This window comes from Molothrus ater, chromosome 1 (genome assembly GCF_012460135.2).
Source record: "Molothrus ater isolate BHLD 08-10-18 breed brown headed cowbird chromosome 1, BPBGC_Mater_1.1, whole genome shotgun sequence".
Taxonomy (NCBI): domain Eukaryota; kingdom Metazoa; phylum Chordata; class Aves; order Passeriformes; family Icteridae; genus Molothrus; species Molothrus ater.
The window spans coordinates 4,044,204-4,071,469 of record NC_050478.2 but is presented as its reverse complement, the minus strand read 5'-3'; the positions used below and the strand labels follow the sequence as shown (position 1 = coordinate 4,071,469).

Here is a 27,266-nt window from a genome sequence, read left to right as displayed (position 1 = left end):
GCGGTTGTTTGCTGTCGTTTTGTATATGGGGTTTTTTTTTTTGCTTTGTTTTTTCGCTGTTTTTTTTTTGTTTTTTTTTTTTTTTTTTTTTTTTTTTTTTTTTCCCCCCGTTTCCTCCAACTTCCCTCCATCCCAAATCCCTCCCTCCGTGCCGTGGGAGGAGCTCCCCGTGTTTCCAATGCCGCGGGCTCCGTCCCGCCGCGGGGCTGCCCCGGCCCCAGCAGCAACCCCGCACCCCAAAATCCTCCTTTTCCGCCTTAAAACATGGACAACGCCTTGGTGGAAGAAGTGGCCGCATCACTGGTGAGAGAGTTTCTCAGTAGAAAGGTAAACTCGAAAGGTGCCTTTCCTGCCGGCCGAGCCCCGCTGGGGATGGCAGCGGGGCAGAGGAGAGCTCGGGGATGCTCGGGGCAGAGGGGGATGCAGGGATGGATGCTCGGGGCAGAGGGGGATGCAGGGATGGATGCTCGGGGCAGAGGGGGATGCAGGGATGGATGCTCGGGGCTTTGTCCGGGCTCAGATCAGCTCGGTGGGAACGGGGGAAGCTCCGGGCTGAGCGGCTGGACTACATCTCCCACAGTGCCTTTTGATTGCCGCTGATGGAGCCGCTTCCTCCTCCTCGGGGGAAGCGCATCCTTACCCACGCGCGCCCGCGAGACTGGGAATTCAACGCGCTTCCAGTTTGGGTTTTCGTGTTATTTGCAGGTTTTTGGGCTTAAAAAAATGAATTAATTTTTTTTCTTTTTTTTTTCCTTCGTTAATTGCCTCTTTTGCTGTTGTCCTCCTATTTGCAAGAGGCACACAAAGCCTATTAAAAATATTTTAAATAATTTTAATATAATTTTATATAAAATATAAAATATATAATGTAATTATTTTATATAATATATCATATTATATCTGTCTATATATATTATATTATATTATATTATATTATATTATATTATATTATATTATATTATATTATATATAAATATATATTTATATAAATAAATATATTATATTTATTACTGATATAATATTATACTTATTATATTATATTATATTATATTATATTATATTATATTATATTTATAATATTATATTACTTACATATTATATTATTATATTATATTATATTACTTATATATTATATTTAAATAATTCTTTACAATTATTTCATATAATTGTATATTTTATATTTTAATTTTATTTTAAAATCCTATATATGATAAATATAATTATATTTTATATACTTTTAATATTATTTAAAAATAATATATTTTTTTTTAATTAAGGCAAAAGGTCACAGTTTTAGAGAAACTGCTTACATGCATTTTTTCCCCCCCAGTTTTCAGTAATAACTCAGCAGAAAACCCATTTTTTTGGCAGTGGGGAAAGGAATTGAGAGAAGGGGAGGAAAGAAACCATTGTATCTGTCACAAATGTAATACCATAAAGCCAATTTTGGACTACACAGGCATGTGGGGAGTGTGGGATTGATCAGACTGGAAGCCACCTTCACATTTTTGTGTAGCACCTATTATTTTGTATTTATGTTCAGTCCTTAGGAAATATCGCTGATGTTGGACCCCCTGTGTCAGGAATGAGTTATATCAGAAATTAAGCAGCCACTGCCTCATTAAATGTTACACAAACCTCAGTCTCATATTTTGCATCCTGTTTTCAAAACAAGAGACACTGATAATCCTTTGTGCTTCTGCTCCCCCAGATCTTTCATGCACATCAGAGCCTACAGGGATGATGATCCTTTATTTGCCACAATTTGCCCTCAATTTCATAAATCTGAGCCAGACATTCTGTCAGCAGAAAAAGAAATCCTTTGTTGTGACAATAACCCTCCACAGGAGGAATCAGGGCTTTCTCTCTCAAAATAGTAGCCTGGTGTTGTACCACTCAAATTATTTTGGGATCCAACTCACAATGAATCAGTGCCTCCCCCCAGAGAGTGAGATGCTCATGGGTTTTATCATTGAGATGCCCATGGGTGCTGACCACAAAGGTGAAGACCCCAAACCAGCTGATGCCATGGAGATCTGACTGATTTCCAACCTGAGGCTGCCTGGAATAACTTCAGCTCAGGGCATTTCATACAGACCATCAATCTTAGGAGGTTGTTTAGCAGCTGAAGTCACCTGCATAGAGGTTTTTGGTTTTTTCTGTCAGCAATTTCCATCTCATGTAGCCACCTCAATTATTCCCACATCCATGGGCTGCTATAATTCAATTTTGTATCATTACAGCACAGGTTCTGAGGGTTTCCTGGTTACAAACTGCTGCCATCCACAAACCCAACAAAGCCCAGAGTAAAAGCTTTGGGGTCTGACACTTTTCCTTCTCAGGGTTTGAAGAAAACCATCAGCACCATGGACCAGGAGCTTCCCCGCTCTGCACTCAGCATCAACAACAGGAATGAGCTCAGGAATGTCCTGCACCTGCACTCCCTGTACAAACAGAACAAGGTGAGGGAATATCTGGCACCACGTGCAAGTGTCCTTGCATGCCCATTCCCATTTGCATTTCCATTTCTGTATGGCACAGCAGATGGAAATTACACTTGCAGTATTTGTTATCCTTGGAGTGCAATATCAACAGTTCACTCATAACTCGAGGCACCACAATGCTTTTGGTGTCTTCATGTAAAGTCTATAAATGCCACTTCACAAAACCCTCTTCCAGTGTAGAAAAGGGGCATTCCCCCACAGTTTCCACATTTTGGAATATATAGCTAAAATGAGGGTCAGAAATCACTGTGACAGGTTGTTTTTTGTGTCCTGCTTCCTTCACTTAACACAGCAGCACCTTTGAGCTCTTTTGACATTCTCTAGCTGCCATCTTCCATTTCCCTGGATTGTTTGTACAGTCACTCCTGGGCTGCACCCTCAGGTAACTCTAGGAAACAGTTAAAATGTTCAGTGGCTGTCCACTGTACAAACCATGCCCTGCAGCCAGACTAACACAGCATTTCAATAGTCACCAACAACTTTATTGTCAGAATATTCCCTTTTCTGACCCAGAGCTGGGCCAGCTGAGAGGTGTTTTAAAAACTTTTATTCCATTTTCAGTCTCATGTGAAGGCTGAGACAATACAGAGGTTATCATTCACACCATCACAATCAGAAGCTAATTATTTCCTAATTACAATACATTATAAAGTGTTTCTTGTCCTATCAGCTTTAGCCACACCATGCTGAAAATGCCTTAAAGCCAATCATCTAAAATTACCTCTCATGGGTCTCACTCCAATGCATCTTTCATGATAAAAATAAAAAATAAAAATAAATCTTATTTTTCCTTCCATTTACTTTACTTTTTGATTCTCTTATCTCCCATACCAAAAGTGCTGTAACAGCATGCAAGCTGAAGGCATCCTGTGCAAACATAGGAGGAAAAATTGGAAGTAAAACTACTGCCAAGCTTTAAAAGAATACCTGGCTGTAAAATATCCTAGGGAAATGCAGATGCACAGCATTTTGACTCACACCTTTTAATGAAAGAAATTACAGGGGTCAGTGATGGTTCTTTATTGCCATGATTATATTTTTTGCCAAGTCATGAAGGATTATTTAATAAAAAAATTATATATTATGCTGTAGAGTTTGCATACCTACCCAGATTCTACAGGTGGGTTTTATTTTAGAATTTTTGTTTTTCATTAATCTATGAGAAAAGCAACATATAGGTGGCAGCAAATCCTCATTTATCCTCAGCTGTAAGCAGCCAGTTCAATTTCTCAATTCACAGAATCCCACAACACCAGGGTGGACCTCAGGGATCACCTGGTCCAACCTTCCTTGGAAAAAGCACAGTCTAGACAAGGTGACCCAGCACCCTTTATGCCAAATCATAAAAGTGCCCAGGGTTTGGGAATTCAACTCTTTTCCTGGGGGATGGTTCCAATGGCTGATTGTTCTCTTGAAAAATTTTCACAGTTCTATTTCTCCAAAGTACCCAGTCTCATTTGAAGCTTGTTTCTGGCTCCATTTCTCCCTCAGCAATGTCTGTCCTATTCCATGGCATTTCTAAGTCAGCATTTCCCATCTCAGAGTTTGCACACAGATGCACACACACAGTGTGAGCCTTCTGTCAGGCTTGGAGAATTCCCTACAAATCCATTTCCCACACTTTCTCTCTCTGTTTTGGCCAGGCAAAGGAGAACCCACTGAAGACACTGCTGGAAATTATTACCAATTATTTCCTGGAGCACCGTGGCACCTCCAGGAGCTCTGGTTCCAGCTCTGCTCTGGCAGCTGCTCAGAGTAAGAGCTCAGCATCCCAGCCCCCTGACACCCTGGATGAGGATCCTGGCAGTGCCAGTGCTCTGGATGACAGCAAAACTCAGGCCTCCAGGTACTGCCTGATTTCTTTCTCTTTGCCCTCTGTATTCACTTATTTTTTTCTTAATGAAGGGAGAGTTTTAAATGTTTTATCATTTATATCTTGAGCTCAACTTGGTTTTATTAGTTATCCTCATAACACAAACTTAATTTTCTAGATTATGAAAATCTCCTGTGCAAGCTATCCTTCAAAACTTATCTTTTATGTTCTCTGCCAATTATGAAGACTGATAACCTCAATTGCATCTTTCAGTCACTGAGGCACATCAAAATAGGAGATTTCATGCCTTTTACATTGGAAATACTCAAATTAAAGCAGATTTGGAGGTAAAACAAGCCACTTGTGCTCAAACTACAGGTATATTCATGCCTTGCTTGCCTCCAAAAGCAAGTTTTACTGTCTTAAATTCAGTGTTGTTACAAATAGTGTGGGTTCAGACCTTGCAGAATACCTGAAAATAGCATGTAACCAAGTTTGTCATTTATTGATGCCTCAAAGAGGATTAACAGCCCTGTACCTCCATAGGAGGCTTTTAAAATGGGCACAGAAGTGTAATTCAGCTTCCCAGCCTCCACCCTCAGGGAATTAATCAGGTTTTGTTCTTCATCCTAAATGCAGCATGCTCAAAGCAGCCAAGTCTGAGCATCAGTGCCTGAAAAAAACCCCATGAAGTCATTTCTTATAGGGGCAGAAAGCCAAGATGTTTTAAGTTGAGCTCAGAAGCAACACTTGAAAGGGAGGCAGTGCAAAGGCTTTTTTTCCCCTTTTCTTTTTTTCTTCGTCTTTTTGGTTTTTTACTCCATTTTTCTTTCCCTTTCATGGGTCTGTCTCACAGGGGAGTTCCTGGCACTGCTCTGGGAGGGCACAGCAGTGTTAATGTTGGAAGGGACTTTAAATATCCTCTCATTCCATCCCATTCCTCCATCCCAGCTTGCTCCAAGCCCATCCAGCACTTCCAGGGATCCAGGGGCAGCCACAGCTGCTCTGGGCACCCTGTGCCAGGGCCTCTCCATCCTCACAAGGAAGAATTTCTTCCCAATATCCCACCTAACCCTGCCCTCTGCCCTGAGGCTCAGCCTCGCCCTTGCCATCCCCTTTGGGCAAGGGGAAACCAGGGATTGCCAGGATCAGCCAGGCAGTGCCTGAAATCAGTTTTAATTTCAACCACCTGTGTAACTTTTAACCATGCTGTCAGGGGTGGAACGTTTAATCAGACATGACTCTGCACTGGTCATTATTAATGAGTCTGTTTTGCTTTTAACTTTGCTCTTGGGGGTTGCTGTCAGTGCCTGGAACTGAAAGCAGCCTCTGAGCCAGCAGCCCTTGGCAGTGAGGGGTTATGTGGAGCTGGGTTGGGAGTAGCAGTCCTTGCTTTTCCTGATCATTCCAGAGGCAGATCAGGCTCCCTTCAGTTTACATACATGATGCCTCAGGGTTTAGCTTTTATATTTTCAGATTCTGTGCTGCTTCAGTGTGTAGTTCTGTAGTTCTTCACATCAGGGGATGCTGAGCTCTGTGCACAGAGCAGGGAGACAAAACAATTCCTGCTCCAGCTGGGCACCAAGGACAAATGATCCAAATCTCAGCCCAGAGCACAAACACCGTGGGCTGGAGAGAGAAAAACAAGCAGGGTGGGACTGCAGGGGCTAAAGCTGGGATGGGACAATGAACTGCAAGATGCAAATGGAGCAGAACTGATCCCAGGGAGAGAGCCCGGGAGCGCTGGTGCATTTTGGGGCCATTTTGGTTCATCTTGGGTGCAGCCCTGGCTGGGCTCTTGTGCTGCCCAAGGTGCATCCATGGAGGCCTTTGAATAAATCCCTGCTTTATTCTTTAGCTCTGTCCAGCCTCTGTTCTAGGGCAGCTTCACAAGGCATCATCCACAGCATGTCCTCACCACACGAGACACACTCCTGGAAAAATGGGTTAAGTGAAAGGAACATGTTTGTGGTACAAGATGTTTCAACTTATGGAGCTGCTTTACAGTGAATTAGGATGGAGGAAAACATCCCAGAGGGAAAAGCAAGTTCAGGGACTCGTTTCTTTGTATTAAGGAAGGCCAGTGTTTTTGAGTTGTACAGAATTTATAAATTTATAAACAGACAGGGAACTGGGAACTATTCAGTAAAATAATTTCCAGCACAAAAGTGCTTTTGTTTTTGACTAAAATAAGTGTTCTACAGCTAAACAGAGAATGAGAGGGGTCAGTAGAGTCAGTCTAAGTTACAGGAGAAGAGAATGTGAGCAAAAGTGTTAAATTTTCAAACATGGAGAAGGAACAGGAGCTGCTGGTTGTGGCTTAGGACCTGTCTGATATAACAAATAAATTGTACTTTCTGCTATGATATACAATCGTACAATCACAGAATGGATTGGGCTGGAAGGGAGCTAAAAACTCATCTCATTCCACCCCTGCCATGGCAGGGACACCTCCCACTGTCCAGGCTGCTCCCAGCCCCATCCAGCCTGGCCTTGGGCACTGCCAGGGATCCAGGGGCAGCCACAGCTGCTCTGGGCACCCTGGGCCAGGGCCTGCCCACCCTCACAGGGAAGAATTTCTTCCCAATATCCAATGTAAATTTCCCTTCTCTCAGTTTGAACCCTTTTTACATCAAAATAAGTAATCATGGGATGGTGTTGCCCATATTATAATCAATTGTGACACATAATGATGAAATAATGTTCTGAAGTCCTACTTCCAAGTGTGTAGGTGAAAAGTGGCTGCATTTGATTACCATTTCAAGGTAAAATTGAACTTAATTTGACAGCAGTGCTCTAATTATCTGGTTTTATTAATCTCCTTGTGCATAACTTTGCTGTTTCAAGCTTTTCCTCTTTCTTCTCTCTAGGTATGATGCTGAGAACCCATTGGATAAAATCCCTCCACCCAGAAAACATCAGCACAGAAGTGAAAAGTGCCACACAGGGCCAACCCACAGCAGTAACTTACCCTGTGCTTGGGACAAGAAGTTAAAAGACAGTCAAGAGGATTTAAAAGCAGCTGTGGTTTCTGAGGAGCTGAAATGCACAGGGAAGGAGAAGTCCAGGCCCAGGGCTGGTCTCATTGCCAGAGGAATGATGGCTGGACCAGTGGCAAGTTCTCCAGAGGTGATTGCCAGCACTGTACAGAATGTTTGGCTTGCCCATGGGCTTTATATCCAGCCTGCTGAGTTAAAAAAATCACTTGCAAATAATGTTCAAATGTTAACATGTTAACATTTACATGTTCTGCATGTTAATGCATTATTAAATCTGCAGGCTGAAAAGAAGGGCTAAGTTAGGGAAGTTGTTCTGCTTCATTCAGAGTTTCTGCAGGCAACCACCCCCTGCATGTCTGTGATCTCAGGTCACTGAATTCCTTTATAATTCTTGCCCACTCTTGAAACCTCTTGACAGATTTGGTTTTCCATTTTTCCCATGAAAATGACTTTGTTACCTTCACAGGATCTGTTTTACTCTGGTGTTTCCAGGACCCCAGATTTAATCAGTAGTAGTTTGGAACTGAAAATTGCTTTAAGTTGAAAATATGTTTCTGAATTGATCAAATCAGACCATATTCCATCAAGAAGTGCTTTCAAAGCACAGTTAAAATTTTTTCCCTATTTTTTTTCCTTTATGCTTCTTTTATATAATGACAGGGACTTTTCCAATGTAAAATTAAGCTCGTGATAATGAGAAATTAAAATATTTAACTGTGACATTTAGGTAGTGCTGAAGAGCATATGGAAATTGAATTAATTAGTTGGATATTTGTAAATATCTCTGATTTAGAAGTAAAGACTAGATACCTGTAGGGTAGATAGCAGCAAAATATCCTTTATGTGTTGATTTCCTGAGCTAGATACAATACCAAAATTAAACTCTTAGGAGGTAATTTGTTGTTCTTCCTGGTAAGACCATGGAAAACATGTTTTAATGGTAGTCAGCATCTTTAATACTGGTCAAATTTTAAGTGAAAGTGTTTGTCTTATTTATTACTGATTTTTTAAAAAAATCTAATTTACTCTCTTAGCTGGTTCCTAAAAAGGAGTGAGTAGGTCAGCTCAGAAATCAGTGTTAGAGCTTTCCTTTGCTTTTTGGGTTATTTAAAGATAAAGGTGAAATTTTAATCTGTGGTTTTCATGGCACTTTCTTCCAGGATCCCCAAAAAAGGAGGATTTCCAAAAGATCCACGAGCATCAGCAGCACAGCCCAGCCCAGGGGTGAGGAGCATGAGGAGCATGACCTGAGTGTCCCAAGCCCTGATCTGCAGGAAAGCAAAGCATCTCCAACCAAATCCCACTTGGAATTTGCATCCAGGACCATGCTAAGCTCACACACCACTTCTGCCTCTGAAAAACCAAGGAACAGCCCCAAAGATCCAGAGGACTTTGTGTCCAAGCTGCTGTCTGAGAGAGAGAGGGCCAAGACAGAAGAAAGGAAATCTCTTCCAAGCTCTGGTGCAGACAGCAGTGACAAAAGCCTTAAAGTGAGTGTCCCTCACAGACATTCAGGGACTGGGAGAGAAAAGAAGGAAAGATCCCTCAGGAAAACCGAGAGTCGGTTGTCAGGCCACAGGTGAGAGTATTTCTGGGGATATTATGCTAAAACAGAGTTTTTATTATTTTTCTGCACTATTTCATGATATAAAAGTTTTAGAAGTGTCTCCCTCCAAATATATATTTTTGGCTTTTCTCTATCTTATGTTCTTAATTGATATTTTTAATTTTTTTTTTGCTTTTTCTGCATAAAATGTAAGAGTGGGAGGTGTAGCATTTTTTAAATTTATACACTAACACTGATTTCTTAAAATTATTATTGCTATTTTGTTTTCTAGTTTAATTTCTTATTGAGATACCATATGTGAAGACCCTATTGAGAAGGAAGCAATTACACATTATAGGGAAAAGTACATTTATAAGTTAGGGGCTGTGGGAATTATCAAACTGGGGATCTGCTGGAGCTGCAGATGGGCCAGGCGTGGCACTTGCTTCCTATCTGACCAAAAATTTGCTGAAAAGAGCATTTCACAGTGCCAGCATTCCACATTCATTTAATTTGTAAAAGATTAATGTGTAATAGGCCAAAGTACCACAGTCTCAAGTCTTAAAACTCTGGTTTCATACAGCTTGGCTGATCCTATAAGGTAGTGCTGCCCCGTCACTTCATCCTTTCCACTCTTAGGATGATTTTTTCCTCACACTCAGCATTAATTGAGGTAGAGAAGAAAGCTTCAGTGGCCTTTGGCAGCTCCCCAGCAAAGCTGAGAATATTTTAAATTTTAATATTAAAATTTATCTCCAACCAAATCCCACTTGGAATTTGCATCCAGGACCATGCTAAGCTCATACACCAGTTCTGCCTCTTTATAAAAAAATATTTAAATATTTTAAATTTTATTTAAATACCCCTGAGTGTATTATTCCTGATATTGACTAATCAATGAATGAAGAGTTCATTATGGATGAGCCTCAGAGGGGTGGTGGAATTCCCTGTGTGGAATTCCCTGGAAAGACTGTTGCTAAAAACCAGTGAAAAGTCTGATACAAGCCTCCCTTGTTGGCAGCTGGGTCCTACAAGGGGGTCACAACAATCCCAGCCAGCACCACAGCTTTGGGAAGAGTGGTTGGAAAAGTTGGAAAAGTGGGAAGGGACCTGGGGGTGCTGGTGACAGTGGCTGAGCTCAGCCAGGAGTGGCCAAGAAGGCCAATGGCCCCTGGCCTGGGTTAGCAACAGGGTGGCAGCAGGGCCAGGGCAGGGATTGTCCCCTCTACTCAGCACTGACTCAAGTCCTGGAGTCACTTTTGGGCCTCTCATGACGAGAAAGACGTTGAGGGGCTGGAGGGTGCCCAGAGAAGGGAACAGAGATGGGGAAGGGTCTGGAGCACCAGGAGAGGCTGAGGGAGCTGGAAAGGGGCTCAGCCTGGAGGAAAGGGGATCAGAGGGGACCTTGTGGCTCTGCACAGCTCCTGACAGGAGGGGACAGCCGGGGGGATCAGGCACTGCTCCCAGGGAACAGGGACAGAGGAGAAGAAATGGGCTCAAGCTGTGTCAGGGGAGATTTGGTTTGGATATTAGGGAGGATTTCTCCACTGAAATGATGGTCAGGCATTGGAACAGGCTGGAGTCGCCACCCCTGGAAGTGCTCAAAAGCTGCGTGGATGTGGCACCTGGGGACAGGGTTTGCTGGTGGACAGGGCAATGCTGGTTGGACTTGATGATCTGAGAGATCTTTTCCAACCTGAACAACTCTGTAATTCTGTGGTTCACTCGGATGTGTTTGGACACTGACACTTCCCAGCCTTTGGAGAAGCTGGGCTGCAAGGGGGGCGACCCACAGGGTGTGCTGCCATCCTGTCTGTGCTCCATCCCTGCGGGCTGGGAGGGATTTGGGAACAATCCCCGTCCCTCACAGAGCTGCTTTGGTCTCAGCAGGAGCAGGAGAGGGAGCCCTTTCCTAAGCAGAGCCCTCTCCTTACCCATTCCTGCCGGGCAGGGGGAGCTGCAGGCAGCAGAGCATCACCCTGAGATTTGATGAAAAATCCCTTTGGCAGCATTTCTTCTCCTGGGAAGATGAGAAGCCTCAGCTTCTCCATGTTTTACTCCTCTGGAATGTGGTCTGGAGATTGGTTATGAATTAAAAACAATTCACGTGTTTGTCACCATTAGCTGTGGCAGACTCGGAGGAGTCACTCACGAGCTTTCATTATCATTTCTTGTTTAGCCTTCTGATATCTCCTTTCTCTTTCTTTAGTATAGTTCTAATATATAATATAATATAATATAATATAATATAATATAATATAATATAATATAATATAATATAATATAATATACAATTATATATAATATATGATATATTATATATTATATAATGTATTATAATTATATATTAAATATATATAATTAAATATATACTAATTAATAATATATATTTAATTAAATAAATTAAATATAAATTAAATAAATAAAATAAAGATATTTATATAAATAAATATATATAAATATATATTATATATATTTTATAAATAATACATTTATTAACATATAATTAATAAATTAAATTTATATATTTATATAAATGTTTTATATTTATATATTTATATTTTATATAAATTTATATATTTATATATTATTTTTAATATATATTTAATAAATTAGTATAAATAATATATTTATTAATGTATATGTTTAATAAATATTATTATATTTATTAATAATATATTATATTTATAAATATAATATATGAATATATATGATATATTATATATAGATATGTATATTAAATAAATAAATATTATATATTAAATATATATAATTAAATATGTATTAATTAATAATATATATTTCATTAAATAAATTAAATAAAATATAATTAATAATATATATTAGATATATAATATATGATACAATTATATTATTATATTATAATTATATATTATAATATATTACATTATAATTATAGATATATTATTCTGAGAACTTGGAGTCAAATTTTCATCTCTCACCTCATCCTGGGGGCCCTCACAAACATCACAGCAGAGCATTTGGTCCCTGCTGAGCTCGGCGCTCCTGGAAGCACCCACAGGACCCAGCAGGGCTGCTGGGACTCCTGGAGGTCAGAGGGAGGAATAGAGGCTCCAAATAAATACCCACAATATCAGGCTTGGCTCTTGCAAAACTTTTATTTCCCTTCAGTCAAATCCTGCAGGTTTTGGTCAAAGTGATTGAGCATTTTAAAGCATGAAAAATTACAGTGGTTTAAACAGTGAAAAATTGCAGTGTAAATACAGCAGGTATTTGTCTGGATCCTCTTCCATTCTCTGTTACTAAATCCCAATCTAACTATTTAGATGAGCAGCTGAAAACCTCTGTAGGATTAACCACAGCTGACTCATTCACAGCATCTGCAATTCTGGTTTTGTTTCCCATAGAAAACTAAAGGTAAATCTTATTTTTCCTTCCATTTACTTTACTTTTTGATTCTCTTTTCTCCCATACCAAAAGTGCTGTAACAGCATGCAAGCTGAAGGCATCCTGTGCAAACATAGGAGGAAAAATTGGAAGTAAAACTACTGCCAAGCTCTAAAAGAATACCTGGCTGTAAAATATCCTAGGGAAATGCAGATGCACAGCATTTTGACTCACACCTTTTAATGAAAGAAATTACAGGGGTCAGTGATGGTTCTTTATTGCCATGATTATATTTTTTGCCAAGTCATGAAGGATTATTTAATAAAAAAAATATATATTATGCTGTAGAGTTTGCATACGTACCCAGATTCTACAGGTGGGTTTTATTTTAGAATTTTTGTTTTTCATTAATCTATGAGAAAAGCAACATATAGGTGGCAGCAAATCCTCATTTATCCTCAGCTGTAAGCAGCCAGTTAAATTTCTCAATTCACAGAATCCCAGAACACCAGGGTGGACCTCAGGGATCACCTGGTCCAACCTTCCTTGGAAAAAGCACAGTCTAGACAAGGTGACCCAGCACCCTTTATGCCAAATCTTAAAAGTGCCCAGGGTTTGGGAATTCAACTCTTTTCCTGGGGGATGGTTCCAATGGCTGATTGTTCTCTTGAAAAATTTTCCTCTTGTGTCCAATTGGAATGTCCCCAGGAGTGGTTTGTACCCATGGCCTCTTGTCTTTTCCATGTGATTCCTTGGAAAAAGGGAGTTTCCATCTTATTTGGAGCCAGGCTTGAAATGCTGGGATGTGGTGATGTTGTGCAAGCAGTGCACACATATTTATACAGGAATATGTCAGTCATTCCTCCATGCTCCTTCTCAGCAGTTTTATTTAACTTAACAAATTAAAAATGACATTTATGTCTCAGTGCCACTTCAGTAGAGAATTTGAAACCCCTTTCAGGTAATTTTGATGTTCTTGTTTATTTTTCATCTTCTAAGGAGTATTCCCCTTTTTTGTTGAGTCTCTGTTCCTCTTACTTGTGTGCAAGGCCCAAATAAAATGTGGATTATTCACTACCTTTTTTTTTTTTTAAGAGATTTTGAAGGGAATAAAAACCTAAATTTAAAGGTACCCAGTCCAAGATTCCAACTAAAAATTGCTGTGTCTGTGATTTCTTAAGATTTATAGGGACTTGGGAGAGATGATGTTGAAGGAACATAACTCAGGTCACAGGGAGCAAATTAATAAAGACTTTCCTGTGTATTTTGTCCTGGGTAGAGCCTGGAATGGCAGCAAGGAAAGGTTCTCTGCTTCCTTTAATATCTTCAGGTGACCTCTGAATCATCCTGTGGTTTATCCTTGGTGCTGAATCCCCTACTGGAGGGGAATATTTATCATTAATCTCAGCACACAGAATAAAGGATGAGTGGAATGGAATTCACAATCTTTAGAAATTATAAAAAATAAATGGGTGTTGAAGTTGATGACTGTCTTTGCATTAAAGACTTGGTATTGCTTTTCCAGAAATAAAGCCACGTTGAATAATGACTTTTTTGGGAAGGTTACCTGGGGTTAGAAGGTCAAGATTTCCCCATTTCACAGCTTGAGCAAACAAAATTGGGGAAAGGCAAGAAAACCCCACTTGAGAACAGTTGAGAAACAGTTCTTTTGTCTTGACTACAGTGGCATGCTGCAGTTGTTGCTCCTGCAGCCCCTGAAGTGTTTTCCTAATTTTCCATTAAGTCTATCAGTGCAAACTGGGGTGGTGCTGTGGAAACCCTCCAGTTGTCAGCTGAATAATTTTTGGATGAGTAAATCTGAGCTGGCAGTTCTGCAGTGGGGTGCAACCACCTTTTGCTGAGTTAGAGGGGCAGATTTGGTCTGTTCAGCTCTATTTCTCTTCTGGTAGTTACAAAGAAGAACATGTGATGCTTGAAATTCTGGGTTTCACATACAAAGCCAACCAACTTCCCTCCCCCAGTTCCAGGAAAAACAGCATAAAATTAAAATCAGAGCACTGAAATCAGAAAAAAAAAGGTAAAACTGGACCAAGGGAACAAAAGGACCTGAAGTTAAAGATATTCTCTAGGAACTCCAAGGGAATGGCTCAGAGGCAGAAAGGCACAAAGAACTGGGAGTATCGTGACGTCAAAATAGAAATTTCCTTTTGCCATTGGTGAGCAGAGGGATGCAGCAGTGAATCCCATTGTCCAGAGGCAGACATGGGATGTGTGCAGCTCCAGGAGCAGGGAGGATAATGGATTCTGCACTCATCCTTGCATTGTGAACAATCCCCTGGATTCAATTACCTGATTGTGCCTGGCCACCAGTGCTGGCTGCAGCCTGGCTGTGCTGCTGCTCTACTGCAGCATTCTGCCAGGGCACAGGGGTATTCCAGGCACCAGGGACTGGGTTATGGCTGTGGAGATTGGATTCAGGTGCCTTTTCTGATGCCTCAGGTTTCAGCTTTTCTATTTTCAGATTCTGTGCTGCTTTAGTGTGTGGGTCTGAGCTTCACAGCAGAGCATGCTGAGCTCTGTGCACAGAGCAGGGAGACAAAACAATTCCTGCTCCAGCTGGGCACCAAGGACAAATGATCCAAATCTCAGCCCAGGAGCACAAACACCGTGGGCTGGAGAGAGAAAAACAAGCAGGGTGGGACTGCAGGGGCTAAAGCTGTATTGTGAAAAGTCAGGACCCCTGACAAAGGAAATGATTGGCATCCGACTCCATTGATTCAGAAGGCTGAACAATTGCTTTATTAAACTATATTATACTACATTAATACTCTATTTAAGAGATATCACACTATGCTATACTAAATTACATACTAAAGAAAACTTGTCACTGTCTCCTGACAGTTAGGACACAGCTTTGAGTGATTGGTTAATTAAATATAATCAACCATCACCAGAATCCAATTACCAAATCCCTTCAGGTAAACAATCTTCCTAACACATTCCACTTGTACAAAACCAGCAGGAACAGAGAATAAAAATAAAAATTATTTTCTCTTTCTTCTATCTATACTTCTCCTGAGAGAGAAAATTATGTCTCTCTCTATTCAAAGAATGGGAATACCACAAACCTGGAATTGGACAATGAACTGCAAGATGCAAATGGAGCAGAACTGATCCAAGGGAGAGAGCCCGGGAGCGCTGGTGCGTTTTGGGGCCATTTTGGTTCATCTTGGGTGCAGCCCTGGCTGGGCTCTTGTGCTGCCCAAGGTGCATCCATGGAGGCCTTTTAATGAATCCCTGCTTTATTCTTTAGCTCAGTCCAGTTTCTGTTCCAGGTCAGGCTTCTCAAGGCATCATTTCCAAGCCAAAGCTGAGCCCCTCCCATGCGCTGTGGCTCCAGGGCTGTGCCAGTGAGCTCAGAGCCAGGGTTTCTCCTCCTGCCATGGTCTCTCTGCTGGGTTCACCATAGCTGGGCACTGTTCAGTGCTTCCCATCCCCAAAATATCCCTCCTTGTTTGGTGAGAAGCCTTTTCCTAGCAGTGCCCTGTGTTTTAACATGGATGGGGTTCGGTTAGGGAATTGCCACAGACACCAAGTGGAACATTGCTCATATTTCATAGAGTCTTAGAAATTATGGATGGAAAAGAACTTTTAGGGTCATTTCTTTCTATGGAAGATTAATCACTGCTATGTATATTTATATTTGCTGAAATACTTTTTCCAGGTTTTGTCTGCTTCAGTCTTAAGTGACTCAGGTGGCATCTCTCCCCTGATAATACATTCACTTTCTAGCAGTTCTTATTATAAGGAATTTTTTTTGTTGCATTCACCTTCCATTTGCTATTTTTTTGTCCATAGCTGAAGTTGATTTTTTGACTGGTGTTTCTGTTCCTTGCTACATATTCACCTCTTTTAAAATACTCGAAATATTTCTCATGTTCCTTTAGGCATTTTTTGTCTGAAGCTTGTACTGTCTGCTAAATATTTTTATCTTTGCTGCTCTGAACTTTTGCTGTTGTTTTTCTCTCAGGTTTTACTGATTTGTTTTATATTTCCCCCATGTATTTAGGGGTGTCTCTGGCATTGTCACACTGTGACTCTCAGATAACAGGGCAAGAGCTGCCACCTTCTGCTCTTGGCCTGGTCCTCAGTGTTATAAAATCACAATACAGGTAAACCCATTGTGTTAGTGAGAATTCTGCTTTTTCTCTTTCATATATTCCACAAAAAAAGAGCCCTGAAAACTTATTTATAGAAATAGGAAATCCCTAGAAGAAAAAAAAAAAATACAGATCTTTAAACAAAATCCTTAAATCCTTTAAAAATATATTCAGGGGTGTTTAGCTGTTTTGGTTTTTTATTCTTTTAGATATCTGACACTTACAAAATATTATTGTATAAATATTATAAGGACCATAATGCTTTCAAAATATTATTTTGAAAGTCTTATGGTCCTTAAAGGATTGATATCCATGCTCTCTGTTATTCGCAGGAATAAAAAAAGCTTATTTTCCATGTGAGGGCTGAGCCAATACCTGTCAATTATAGATGGTTGAGTGCCTAAAACTGTAAATATCCTCTGCTATCCTTTTATCCTGCATCATCCCCAGCCACAATCTGGGCTGATCTGCATTAGGAGATTGGCAGAGAACATTGGCCATGAGTTTCTGAGCAAGTCCTGAGCAGGATTTGGTGTTCCCTCAGCCAGTGTAAGCAACAAAGCAGAGCACAAGCAACCCAGGAGGTTTCTGGACTGCACTGATAATTTCTTGACACAGTGAAACAGGAGAATTCAGTGCCTCTTGAAGGTTAATATGTGAATGTCTCATTTCATAAAGAATACTAATTAACATTCCAGCTTTAATGCTATTTTTTAAAAATAAAATTGAATTTCCAACTGAAAGGTAAAATAGTTCCAGCAAAGTTCTGTAATGTACATTATTTACCCAGCAGATTTGCTTGGCTTTAGTCTTTCCTACTGTGAATTTTGGTGTAAAAGGTTTTTTTTTGTAGGTTTTCTAGGAATATTCTGTATTGTTTGCCTGGTGGGCTGCAATATTTCAGTGTTACTCACAAAATCGGTGTGTGGGATAGGCTGGCACTGTCTAAAGTAATACCTGGCAATGAAATTTTGATCCTGGGAGGTGTTGAGCAGTTCCTGAAAGTCCTGACCACCTGGATAGCCAGTTCTGTGGAATGAGGGCTGGGCTCCCACAGCCAGGTCCTTTTGGGTGTAATCTCATTTAAAAGCAGCCAGAAAGCCCCAGATTATTCCAGGATTCTCAGTGTGTGTGTGAGCAATGCCTGAGGAATCAAATCAGTTTTTCCCACTGTCAGAGGAAGAGGATGCAATGGGCTGGGGTGGCGTTTCGAGAAATTGGAGTTGAGTCAGAGTCTGGCTGGAGCAGCCCAGGAGTAAATGACGTTGGTGCATTTCCTTCCACCTTTGTCTGGGGTCTCTGTGTTGTCCTTCAGCCCCACTCTGCATCATCTCCAGTGCTTTGGAGTGGTTTTGGAGGCAGGAAACACGGTGAGAACAGTGCTGGAGCAGCCCAGGAGTATTGGATTTGCTGGGAATGCCTCGATGATGGCAGGAGTGGTGAATGTGACTCCATCTTATCAGAAGGCAAATTTATTGCTTTATAATTCTATATTATAGAATTATATATATATTTTATATATATATAATAAATATATATATTTATATATATATAGAATATATATAATAAATATATATATTATATGTGTATAGAATAAATATATATATATTTTATATATGTATAGAATTATATATCTATATATTATATATATATATAGAATAAATGCTGTGCATTTTTAAAGAATGCTATACTAAACTATACTAAAGAATACAGAAAGGATACTTACAGAAGGCTAAAAAGATAATAATGAAAACTCCTGACTCTTTCCAGAGTCCCGACACAGCTTGGCCCTGATTGGCCAAAGAGTGAAAACAACTCACAGCAGAATCCAATGAAACAATCACCTGTGGGTGAACAATCTCCAAACACATTCCACATGTGAGCACAACACAGGAGAAGCAAATGAGATAAGAATTGTTTTCCTTTTCTATGAGGCTTCTCAGCTTCCCAGGAGAAAAATCCTGGGCAAAGGGATTTTTTCAGAGCATGTGAATGCCACATAGGCATAAGTAAATCACATTGGCACATTTCCTTCCACCTTTTTCTGGGGTCTTCAGCTACACTTTGCATCATCTCCAGTGCTTGGAGAGGTTTTGGAGGCAGGAAGCATGGTGAGAACAGTGCTGGAGCAGCCCAGGTGTGTCACATTTCCTTTCATCTTTGTCTGGGGTCTCTGTGGTGTTCTTCAGCCACACTCTGCATCATCTCCAGTGCTCTGGAGTGGGTTTGGAGGCAGGAAACAGTGAGAACAGTGCTGGAGCAGCCTAGGAGTAAATTACATTGGCACATTTCCTTCTGCCTTGTTGGGATCTCTCAGCCACACTCTGCATCATCTCAGTATTTTGGAGTGGTTTTGGAGGCAGGAAACACGGTGAGAACAGTGCTGGAGCAGTCCAGGAGTAAATCACATTGGCACATTTCCTTCCACCTTTGTCTGGGGTCTCTGTGCTTGTCTTCAGCCACACTTTGCATCATCTTCAGTGCTCTGGAGTGGGTTTGAAGGCAGGAAACAGTGAGAACAGTGCTGGAGCAGCCTAGGAGTAAATTAGGGTGGCACATTTCCTTCCACCTTTGTCTGGGGTCTCTGCATTGTCCTTCAGCCACACTCTGCCTCATCTCCAGTGCTTTGGGGTGGGTTTGAAGGCAGAAAACATGGTGAGAGCAGTGCTGGAGCAGCCAAGAGTAAATTACATTGGCACATGTCCTTCTGCCTTTGTCTGGGATCTCTGTGTTATCCTTCAGCCAGACTTTGCCTCATCTCCAGTGCTTGGAGTGGGTTTGAAGGCAGAAAACATGGTGAGAGCAGTGCTGGAGCAGCCCAAGAGTAAATTATGTTGGTGCATTTCCTTCCACCTTTATCTGGGATCTCTGTGTTTTCCTTTAGCCCCACTTTAAATCATCTCCAGTACTCTGGAGTGGCTTTGGAGGCAGGAAACATGGTGAGAGCAGTGCTGGAGCAGGCTTGGAGTTAATTACATTGGCACATTTCCTTCCACCTTTGTCTGGGACAAATGCAGACTCATGTATGAGGAAACTATTTCTATCAGAAGTAACCCCCCACCTTTGTCTGGGATCTCTGTTTTATCCTTTAGCCCCACTTTGCATCATCTCCAGTGCTTTGGAGCACACAGTGAGAGCAGTGCTGGAGCAGCCCAGGGTAAATCACATTGGCACATGTCCTTCCAGCCTTTGTCTGGGATCTCTGGGTTATCCTTTAGCCCCACTTTGCATCATCTCCAGTGCTTTGGAGCACACAGTGAGAGCAGTGCTGGAGCAGCCCAGGAGTAAATCACATTGGCACATGTCCTTCTGCCTTTGTCTGGGATCTCTGTGTTGTCCTTCAGCCCCACTTTGCCTCATCTCCAGTGCTCTGGAGTGGGTTTGAAGGCAGGAAATATGGTGAGAGCAGTGCAGCCACACCTTCCTGGAGAGAGGAACCAAACCCTCCTGGAGGGGCTCTGATCCCGTGTTCCAGGGGGGTCAGCCTGGATTTGACTCACCCAACTGGCAGCAGAGGAATGTCTGTCACACAAAACTGGCTCACCCATGGGGAATACGGATTTAACTCACCCATGGATGGAAAGAGAGGTTATGGTTGCCAAATCAGGAGTGAAAACCTTCAAGTGCCTGGAGTTGTGTAACACCTTTTATAACGTAATGCTTGGACCGGAAAAAAGGGCCTAAAATAAAATTATAAACTATTGTGTGACTTTTGTGTGGTGCCAATGGATTTATGGCAGCAGAGCCCACGGTGTAACATCTGTGGGGCTGCCATTTGCCCTTTTAGTATTTTTCCTGCACTCCATAGGAAGAGGCACTTTGCAATTACTGGAAATGACAAATGGCTTCTGTATCATTTCTTTATTTTTGGAAAGGAGGTAAATCTGGAGAGGTCCAGCCTGTTGCCTGAAATGCAGTCAGTCAGTTGAGAATTTGCATTAGAGGATTGTGGAGGTGTGTTCCAACTCAAGCTATTCCATGACTCTGTGGAATTACTTGCTCCTAAAAAAAAAAACCATTTGTGTGCAGGCGGCACAAGGAAGTTTTTTACCCCTTTTTACCCCTAAAATTACTTTACCAGGAGGTAAAATCTCTGTGGGCTCACCAGTAACCTGTTTTTTGAATTCACCTTTTTTTTATATTAAGAGAATACCCCATCCTCAGTGTAAGCTTTTGTCTCCCAGTTTAACAGTTGATACTAATTTTCAGGAAGATAATTTATAAGGTTACGATGGTTTGGACTGTTAAAAATCTGAGGTTTCTGAGAGGAAATGGAAGACCAAATATTCCACATCCTTAAAAATTAAATGGCCTAAGAGTTGAAGGCCCAAACCAGACAGAAAGGGTACTTTGTGGATGGTGAACAGAGAAGAGGGTTGGATTCATCTCCAGTGATGTGAATTGAGTGCCAAAATCTGAAACCCTTTTCTGTGCTTTATGTAGTGTCTTGAGGGTGCTGTGCATTTTTATTTAGTGGAATTTTATCTCCTTCTTTTTTAAATTTTACTGATTCTTGCTTGTTTTGCTGACAGCAGTTTAGAGCTGCTGAACACAATGATGAGTTCACACTGAGCTCCTTGGAAATTCCAGAGGGAATTTCACATTCCAAAATCTCTGGTGGAGAACAGTAGGAACAAAGCAGCTCCATTTTTATTATAATTCTGATTTTGTAGCTGGAGATAAATATTTATTCATAGCCTATGGATGAGCTTTGTGTTCAGGTGAGCCCAACTTATCAGGCACTTCAAACCACCTTGTAGCTCAACCTGTGATTATACTAATTCTTTTTTTATATAAAACCTTCCCAACAAAGATTTCACATTGTCACAGTTAGTAAAATTCAGCAGGACAAATGCAGACTCATGTATGAGGAATCTATTTCTGTCAGAAATTACCATTTCTATTAGAAATTACCCTTTCAATGCCAAGTTTCTCATTTACCTGTTTTATATCTGTCAGTGTTCACAAGTCTATCTGTTCAGTTAAAAATTTCAGTTAAAAATTCAGTTAATTTTTCACATTGCAAATGTTCAAATCAAATCAGATGCAGGTCTTCACTGAAAAGGAAATTAGGGGAAATTAAGTGCATGAGCCTCTGTTACCTTTGCCAACCAGCCTTGCCAACAGGACAGAATTTATATTAAATTCTCATGACAAGACCTTTTTCCTGTAGAAAAATATTGCCTGGCATTGATTGTGATCATGTCCTTTGCATCTTTACAATTTCTTTTAATAATTCTGATTTTATAATTGTGCCCCAAAGCAGTGACAAGCTGCACCACAGAATGGCCTTTTTAACCCTTTGGCAAACAGCATTAGAGGTTATTTTTTAATTATCTACTCTGCAGATTTTGCTCACTATTCCAAGAATATCAGATATGTCTGCCTATTCTACATCCAGTAGAAAAGCTGTTGTGATCTGGCAATGAAAATGGGTTTTACCACCACAGTCACCTTAAAGCCACTGATGCTTAATTTTTAGGCCCCTTTGTTTATTTGACCTCTTGTGAGTGTTGGTGTAAATAGGAAATGATGGAATGCACATCCATTATTGTGCCAAGGAGCTCCCTCTCTGCGAGTTCACTTTTCTCTGTAAATCCATTTTCCTCCAATGCTTGGAGGCCAGAGAGGAATGTTCAAATATTTAGAGAAAGTACTGTATAGTGTGTTTAGAATGAAACATATTTTCTTCCTGTCCCAATTTCCTGCCATGATGGATGACTTCCCCCTTCCCTAAGTGCTCCAACCAATTGGTTTTACACCTACAATAAATTTTCCTGGAACAGCAGCCCTGTGCTGAAATGGAAATTGCAATAAATGTCCTGGCTGTATTGAGAAACACGAATTCCCCTCAAGGAGGGGAGCCTCCACCTGCAAAAATACCCCACTTAAGCAGAAAACACCCAACATTAATCTCGGATGTCAGTGCTTTCCTCAGCTTGATGGGAATTCTCAACTTTGAGAATTCTGAGCACTTTGCATCCCGGGCTTGGTTCTTCCTGGAATGGGTGTAGAACCAGCATCTTTTAGACTTTCCAGAGAGAATTAACACTACAAAAACTGGTGCCAGGAGAGCTACATGTGAATTGTACCATGAGGGGCTGGATTTTCGTTTAGAAATGGAAACTCTAGTGCTGCATTAAAGTGTCAGAATCACAAAATCACAAAATTACAGAATCATAGAATCACAGAATCACAAAATCACAGAATGGTTTTGTTGGAAAGGACCTTAAAGATCTTCCTGCCATGGGCAGGGACATCTCCCACTAGACCAGCTTGATCCATGCCCTGTCCAAGCTAGCCTTGGAAGGTGTTAAAAACTCTTGCAAAATTAGATGGAAATGGATTAACTGGGAAGAAGACCTAGAAAAGAAGAGAGAACAGTTTGCAATCTCAGGCAAAACAAAAATGTGGCTTTTGGTTATGCCTGAGTGACATGACTTGGTTGAAAAGTATTTTATTGGTGAATTTATTGTCATTAAGACCCTTTCCTTGACCAGGAGAGAGGAAAATAGTAGCAAGCAGCTATGGGAAGGGAATCTCAGCTGAAATTCATGTCAGGAAACACCAAGGGGAGATCTGACTGTGTTGTAAAATGCACCACAATCAACTCTATTCAATTCTGTATCACATAAAAATACAGCAATACTCAATGGGAGCTCAGGGCTGCTTATGCCACTGTACAAACTTGCTCTCAGTCTTCTTATTTTTATTGACCTGCTGGGCCTTCCATTTATTTTTACCTGAAATTCCTAGAATGTGGGTGATTCATTTCCATTCTGTCTGGCCTGAATCAGGGCCACCCACATTTCATTGCCTCCGTCCTTTAACTTATTTATAGCTAAAAAGAGAAGTGTTTCTGTTCTTATAGTATCAAATAGTATCTGTGAGAAAGCTGCCAAAATGCCTTTAAACTGGGCAAATCCTGAGTGTGATATGTCTGTATTCTGGTTTTATTATTTCATTCTCTGTAAAGGAAATTAAGCTCATGGAAAGTATGCGACATGACAGCAGTTGTTGCTGTAGTATCGTGCCTACAAAGAATGTTGCTGAGGAAACTATTCCATTCTATTTTTGAAAGGATTGTCACTGCAATTCCCTTTTTTCCAAAGCAAAAGCCAATGATACAGTATTGCTTTTTTGGGAAAAAAAAAAGAAAAAAAAGGGTCAATTTTTGCCGTTTTTAGAAACGATTATTCAAAAGTTTTCCTTGATTCTGAATTCGTTTTGGTGTGATTTCAACAGAAAGAATAAAACCCATTTTGTTTCCAAAAATCAAATGTTTTATTTCAGCTTTGGCTTCACAGCCAAGTTTAAATGCTTAGTCCTTTTATCAGTTATTCATAAGAAATTTACTCTGTTAATTGTGTAATATACAATTAAATCACAAGAGGAGTTGAACAACTGATCCCTCTTAAAGGATTAAAAATATACCCTGGTAAAGGAGCCAGCCTAAGGCCTATTCCCACTTTTATTATTTGCATATTTCAAGTAGTTTAAAGACTAATTTGAATCTTACCCTGATCCCTGTCAGGGATTTAAATTTCATTTTATGATCTGATCTGTCATATCACACAGATGAAATGAGATTGATGCTGGAACAGGACTGAAATCCCAAATCAAACACCGGGTATTGCTCTGTGCTGGCTGCTTTTCCTGATAAACTCCTGGAGTGCAGCTTTCTTCCACTGAAAAAGGCTTTTCTCTAAGACCACTTATTTCTTAGACCATATATTTATTTTTTATAGAAAAAAATATTTATAAATAAATAAATAAATAAATATATGTATATATATAAAATACCTATATATATATATATATATATATATATATGCACACACACATGTAAAAGTTATATCCTTGTTTGTGTGGGAATGCTCCCTATTTCTTATTGTTTACTCAAACACCTTTTCTCATTTAAAATGAACATTTTGTCATTAATTTCTTGATTAATTTTTGTGTAGGAGGTCTCCAACATCCACTGGCTGTAAAGAAGACCAGATGAAAGAAGCCCTAGAATTGGGTAAGTTATTGGGTCAAGTTTCAGACTGGATTTTGCCATCTTTTGTATTGTTCAGAGCAGCTGTGGCCAAATAAATACATAGGAGTGGCTTCTTTTGTAACTCTTAGTTGATTTAGAGCAATTTAATTTGCTATAAACTTTTAAATAGACAAAGAAATCATTAAGAAATAATCAGACAAAGGCTGGCTCGTGTTTTTTTTATCTGCCCTTTCTGGCTAAAACTATTTTCCTTTTTATAAAGACAATAAATGTTAATTTTCATGTTGATGAGCCCCTAGCGGTGAGTGTGCTGGGGAAAACAATTCTTTCCATCCAACAATTGATTTTTTTTTTCTTTCAGTTGATGTTGAGGATGAAGAGACAACTGGAGAAGTCAATAAGACCCCAGATCTTTCAACATTCTATATGCTTCAAATAGTATCAAAGGCCATTGATATTTCTCTTGCAAAAGTAAGAGTAATTATGGTAAATATAAACAGATTTGTGAGGTTGTTATTTGAGTTTCCTTAGCCCAAGCTACAGTGGGTTGCTCTGTGTTGTATTTTTGAACATGTGCTGTATTTCTGAGTATATTCCTTGTCCAGGTGACAGAGTAATTTAGGGATGCCTAAACTCAGAAAAATACCCTCATGCAATCAGCCCACTTGAAGCACAGGTAGTAGCTTTAATTAATTAAGCTTGTATTATTTCTTTAATGCCCCATGTCAGTTGTTCATGTGCTTATTCTGCAGCCCTTTCACTGACAGTGGTTTATTATTCCCCTCTCACTGTTCCTGCTTTTCTTATCTCCCCTATGTTGAGCAGAGATAAAATTATTAAATATTTTTCCTTCCCATTCAGACTGAGGAGAAAAAATCCCAGACCAAATAACGAAGGTATCTTCCAATTTCATTCTAGACCACTGAGCTTGGAGTAACTCTACCAGCCCTGAGTGATTTTTTTTTTAAATTCCTGAGTTCTGCTTTAGCATGAATGCAATTTATTCAGTGTGGCTATTGCTGGCCATGGTCTGCAGTTGTTCAGGGCCAAGGTCTGGATTTGTGCCACCTGAAATACAGAAATCAACGATTTAATTAACATTTATCTTGTAGAGGGTCCTCTTCTCCCTCATGTCACCACTGGTTGCTCTTCCAGCTGTTAAATTTCAGGCAGTGTACTGGGATGCTTTCATGGGAAACTGTGCCCCAGACATTAGACATAAATATTTTCCAGTGCTGAGCAGCTCCCAGCATTATGAGTGGAAGGAATATGGCAGGAAAAGGAAAATATTGCTCCTTTTCATTGGGGTGTTGCTATTTACAGTAGGGATAAAACAGGAGAGGATGGTTGTACAGTTAGTCATTACCCTGCCACACTCCTCCTTTCTTTTCTGCAAATTACTGTGTTTTAGATTTGTTTTTAAAATCAGAATTTTTTTTTCTTTCTTTTATAGGAATTAAAAAATCTTCTGTTTGGCTCCAGTCTTTGTTGCTTCAGTGAAGAATGGAAAATCCAGAGTTTTACATTTAACAATATCCCACAGCTAAAATATGGCATTGTGCAGAAAAAGGTACTGTAAATTCCTTCCTAACACTGATCTTTGCTTTTTACACTGACTTTACAAAGGCTGTGTGTTTCAGCAGTGAAAAAAATTAGCTTTCTAAAGACTTTTCCTTTAAACTCTGGTTACCAGTGGATGTTGTCACCTTGTCAAGTCATAATGGGAGACTTTAATGGATGGAGGAAAAAGTGAAAAAGCTGCAGAAAATGTGCAAATGTTTGTGTGTGTGTGTGATGGGGAATTATTCACAGGGAGGATGAGGAGGAGCCACTGCAGCTGAAAGCTAGTGGTGGTAAAAGAATAAAAGAGCATAAATCAAGGGTGGAGTATAAGAGAAAAATGATATGTGGGGCCAAACAAATTGAAGATGCAGCTTGACCTGACTCAAAATGAGATGTAGCAAGAGCTGGCTGGAAAATCACATGGGGATTTTTACTTCCTGAAGATACTGGGGTCAGGTGATGAGGTTCATTCTTGAAATGAAAGGGACAAACACCTTGCAGGCACCCTGGGACACTGGCACTGCTGGTGGGCTCACCTCTCCTGCAGCCACAAGATCCCAACTCCTCCCTAAAACGAGTAGGGAGGAGTTGGGATCAATCAATCAATTCCCTGGCAACATCCAGCAGGTGGACAGATCTGGAATGTCCAGCAGGGCAACACATCTGGAATGTCCAGCAGGTGACACATCTGGAATGTCCAGCAGGTCCCCATGGTGACCACAGCTGGTAAAACCACCCAGCCATGACTTGACCCAGCCTGGAGAGCACGTGTGCTACTTTTGCATCACAGAACATTAACAAGAAAGACTCCTCTCCCTAAGTGAACTAAAGAAAGAATATTCTGGAGGTGGTAAACTGACTGAAAATTTTAAGTTTTGTCTCTTTACACTGTCAGTAAGAAAGAAGAAGTTGTAGGTGGAGGAGAAGTGTCCTAAAGTTTTGTTTTGATTCTTATTACTCTTAGTTACTGTTCATAAATTTTTCTTTTTACCCTTCTAAAGTTTTGAGCCTGCTTTGCCTTTCTCCTAATCCCACCTCACAGCAGGAAATGAGTACATTCTAGCACATTCTAGTGAGTGCACTGGTGCTTGGCCAGCCCTGAACCCACCACACTCATTGGTGCATTGGCCAAGGAATCTCAGATTGGTGAACCAAACCCACTGCCCCAATTCAGAGAGATTTTTGGTGCTCTCTGATTCAGTGACTCCTCTGAGCTCTCCCTTTCAGCCCTGCCTGAGCACCTGGCTCCCAGACAGTGCTTCACCCCCCTCTGCTCGGTGTTCCTCATCAGGCTCAGCCCAGGGACCACCCTCGTGCCACAGGGTCGTGGAGCTGCCCCCAAAATCTGT

The 27,266-nt window shown here is 40.5% G+C and overlaps 1 protein-coding gene across 1 annotated transcript in view; it reads left to right on the top strand.

Annotated features, from left to right (window-relative positions):
* The first annotated feature begins 167 nt into the window (after window positions 1–167).
* MINDY4 (MINDY lysine 48 deubiquitinase 4) overlaps window positions 168–27,266 on the top strand; it is an 81,127-nt gene continuing 54,028 nt past the window's right edge. The window contains 8 exon segments of the mRNA XM_036378743.2: window positions 168–327; window positions 2,343–2,462; window positions 4,148–4,350; window positions 7,188–7,446; window positions 8,477–8,895; window positions 24,317–24,375; window positions 24,716–24,825; window positions 25,808–25,924. Coding sequence (XP_036234636.1) covers window positions 265–327; window positions 2,343–2,462; window positions 4,148–4,350; window positions 7,188–7,446; window positions 8,477–8,895; window positions 24,317–24,375; window positions 24,716–24,825; window positions 25,808–25,924 — 1,350 coding nt within the window. The 5' untranslated portion in view covers window positions 168–264.